This window comes from Armigeres subalbatus, unplaced genomic scaffold, assembly GCF_024139115.2.
Source record: "Armigeres subalbatus isolate Guangzhou_Male unplaced genomic scaffold, GZ_Asu_2 Contig958, whole genome shotgun sequence".
NCBI classification, from domain to species: Eukaryota; Metazoa; Arthropoda; class Insecta; order Diptera; family Culicidae; genus Armigeres; species Armigeres subalbatus.
Window position 1 is genome coordinate 45,369 of NW_026943764.1, and position 2,210 is coordinate 47,578.

The 2,210-nt window shown below is 47.9% G+C and overlaps 1 protein-coding gene across 1 annotated transcript; it reads left to right on the plus strand.

The window, feature by feature from the left end:
• Nucleotides 1-970: 970 nt before the first annotated feature.
• LOC134204918 (uncharacterized) lies at nt 971-1,582 on the plus strand. The gene has a single exon (XM_062679725.1). The coding sequence runs from the start codon at nt 971-973 to the stop codon at nt 1,580-1,582; it is 612 nt and encodes a 203-aa protein (XP_062535709.1).
• The last annotated feature ends 628 nt before the right edge of the window (nt 1,583-2,210 follow it).

The following is a 2,210-nucleotide window of genomic DNA, read 5'->3' on the forward strand; positions in this document are numbered from 1 at the left end:
AATCCATTCAATCCTTGGATCGCTGAGAAGCTCAAATCCAATATGGATTTGCAGTTTGTGCTGGAGGAGTTTTCATGTGCTGCTTATGTTGTGGAATACGTAAACAAGACCAACAGAGGCATAAGTAGTTTACATCGTGACCTCATAAAGCTCCAGGAAGAGCATCCAGACCAGGACTACAATGGATTGTTGAAGAAGGTCAGCATAAAAATGTTAAATTCCGTGGAAATGTCTGCCCAGGAGGCTGCTTGGTATTTGCTTCGGCAACCGATGTCAGAAGCCAGCCGCAAGGTACCATTCATCAAATGATATAGTTTTCACAATTTAGAATTCAATTTCGTTTTAGGTTGAGTTTATTGCGACAATGTGGCCACAAGAGCGAATAAAATCCAAGAAGCGGAACAAACAGATGGACGAAGAGGATCTCGACGACAATTCCACCGATGTGTGGACGCTAAACATCATCCAACGGTATGAACTGCGCCGAGGAATGGATGATATCTGCTTGGCGGATTTCGCAGCATATTATTCGGAAGAAAGATCCACGAAGCATTCATATAGACTCCGTTTAGTTCCTCGTGTATTGCGTTGGTGCTCATACAGTATGGCGGAAATGGTCGACTATAAGCGTGAGATGGTTCTCCTCTTCCTACCGTTCAGGAATGAAGTCTGCGATGTACTTGATCGGAACAAGTTCCTGAAGTTGTATGAAGACAACGAGGCCGCCATTTTGGCAAAGCACAAGGAGTATGACTGCGAAATGAACTTGGATCAGGTTGTGGAGGAATACATCCGCATATGCAGCGAAGACGATGAGCAGCAGGTGATTGCCGACCAGAAGCGCGATGAGTTCGTCCGCACGATCGTCATGGAGCCGAATGATGACGATATTCACAACTTGCCAACAGGACCCTTGGCAGCTGTCGTCAAACAGTGATCAAATGTCTTGTCAAAGCAAGAATATTGTGAAATGGTGCGTGCTACGAATGCAGAGCAGCGGGATTTGATTGTGCAAGTAATCCACAGCTTGCATTCCTCTGAAGAAAACTGCAAACCAGTGCAAATATTCTTCACTGGCCCGGCGGGCTGTAGCAAAACGTTCACTTTGCGCATTCTAATGGAGACAGTGAACCGGTACAGCCAAGCTCATAATAAGCAGCACAACGCTTATGTAGCATGCGCATCCACTGGAAAAGCAGCGGTTGCAATAGGTGGAACAACAGTGCATTCCGCATTCCGGATTTGCATGTCGCGTAGGCAAAGCTCAAAGCTGAGTTTCGAGGCATTACAACTGTACCGGAACGCCTTCGCCAACGTGAAGCTCATCATTATCGACGAAACAAGCATGCTGGGTGCTGATGTCCTCAACACAGTACATGTCCGGCTTCAAGAAATCACGGGGAACTACGACGATCCATTCGGTGGAATGTCGATCGTATTTTGCGGCGATCTTCGTCAATTGCCACCGGTCAATGCACGGGCGGTGTTTAAACCGAGCATAAACTCCATGCATGGCGCCGTTTTATGGCAATCTCTCGACTTCTACCCATTGGTTCAAGTTATGCGACAAACCAACGAGTAGTTCTCCAGCATTCTCACAAAAATTGGCAACGGTGAGCGGATGTCGTCTGAGGAAATCGAGCTTATTGAAAGCAGGTTCCGTACGGAGGAGTGGTGTCGGCAGCATGTCCCTCGAGGGATCCGGTTATTCCATCGCAACGCTGATGTCGAACGGTATAACTCTGTGGCGTTGATGGATCGAGAGGCTGTCGAATGTACTGCAGATGACCTATACTCTGGTTATAAGGACAATTCCCAGCTGGCCAGTGCTCGCACAAAGGTGCATAAGATGAGTGTAGTAGAGACTGGTGGCTTACCGTATCTGTTGCGTCTTGTTCTTGGTACACCTTATATGCTGACCACCAACGTGGATGTCGAAGATGGCATCGTGAACGGAGCGATCGGAGAGCTCATGCATGTTGAGTACAACGAAGGAAACTCGCAGCAACAGGCAATCACGAGGCTTTGGATGGCATCCGAAATGAGTCCATTGGGAAGATGTTGAGAGTGAAGGCCAGACCGCTGGTGTATTCGAGACCTGGGGTGCTACAAACAGGCTGGACTCCAATCGTCAAACGATCGGCGAACGTAACCCTTAACGGTGGTGTTAAGTGCAAAAGAGTTCAGTTTCCCGTTGTAAGTGCGTGTGC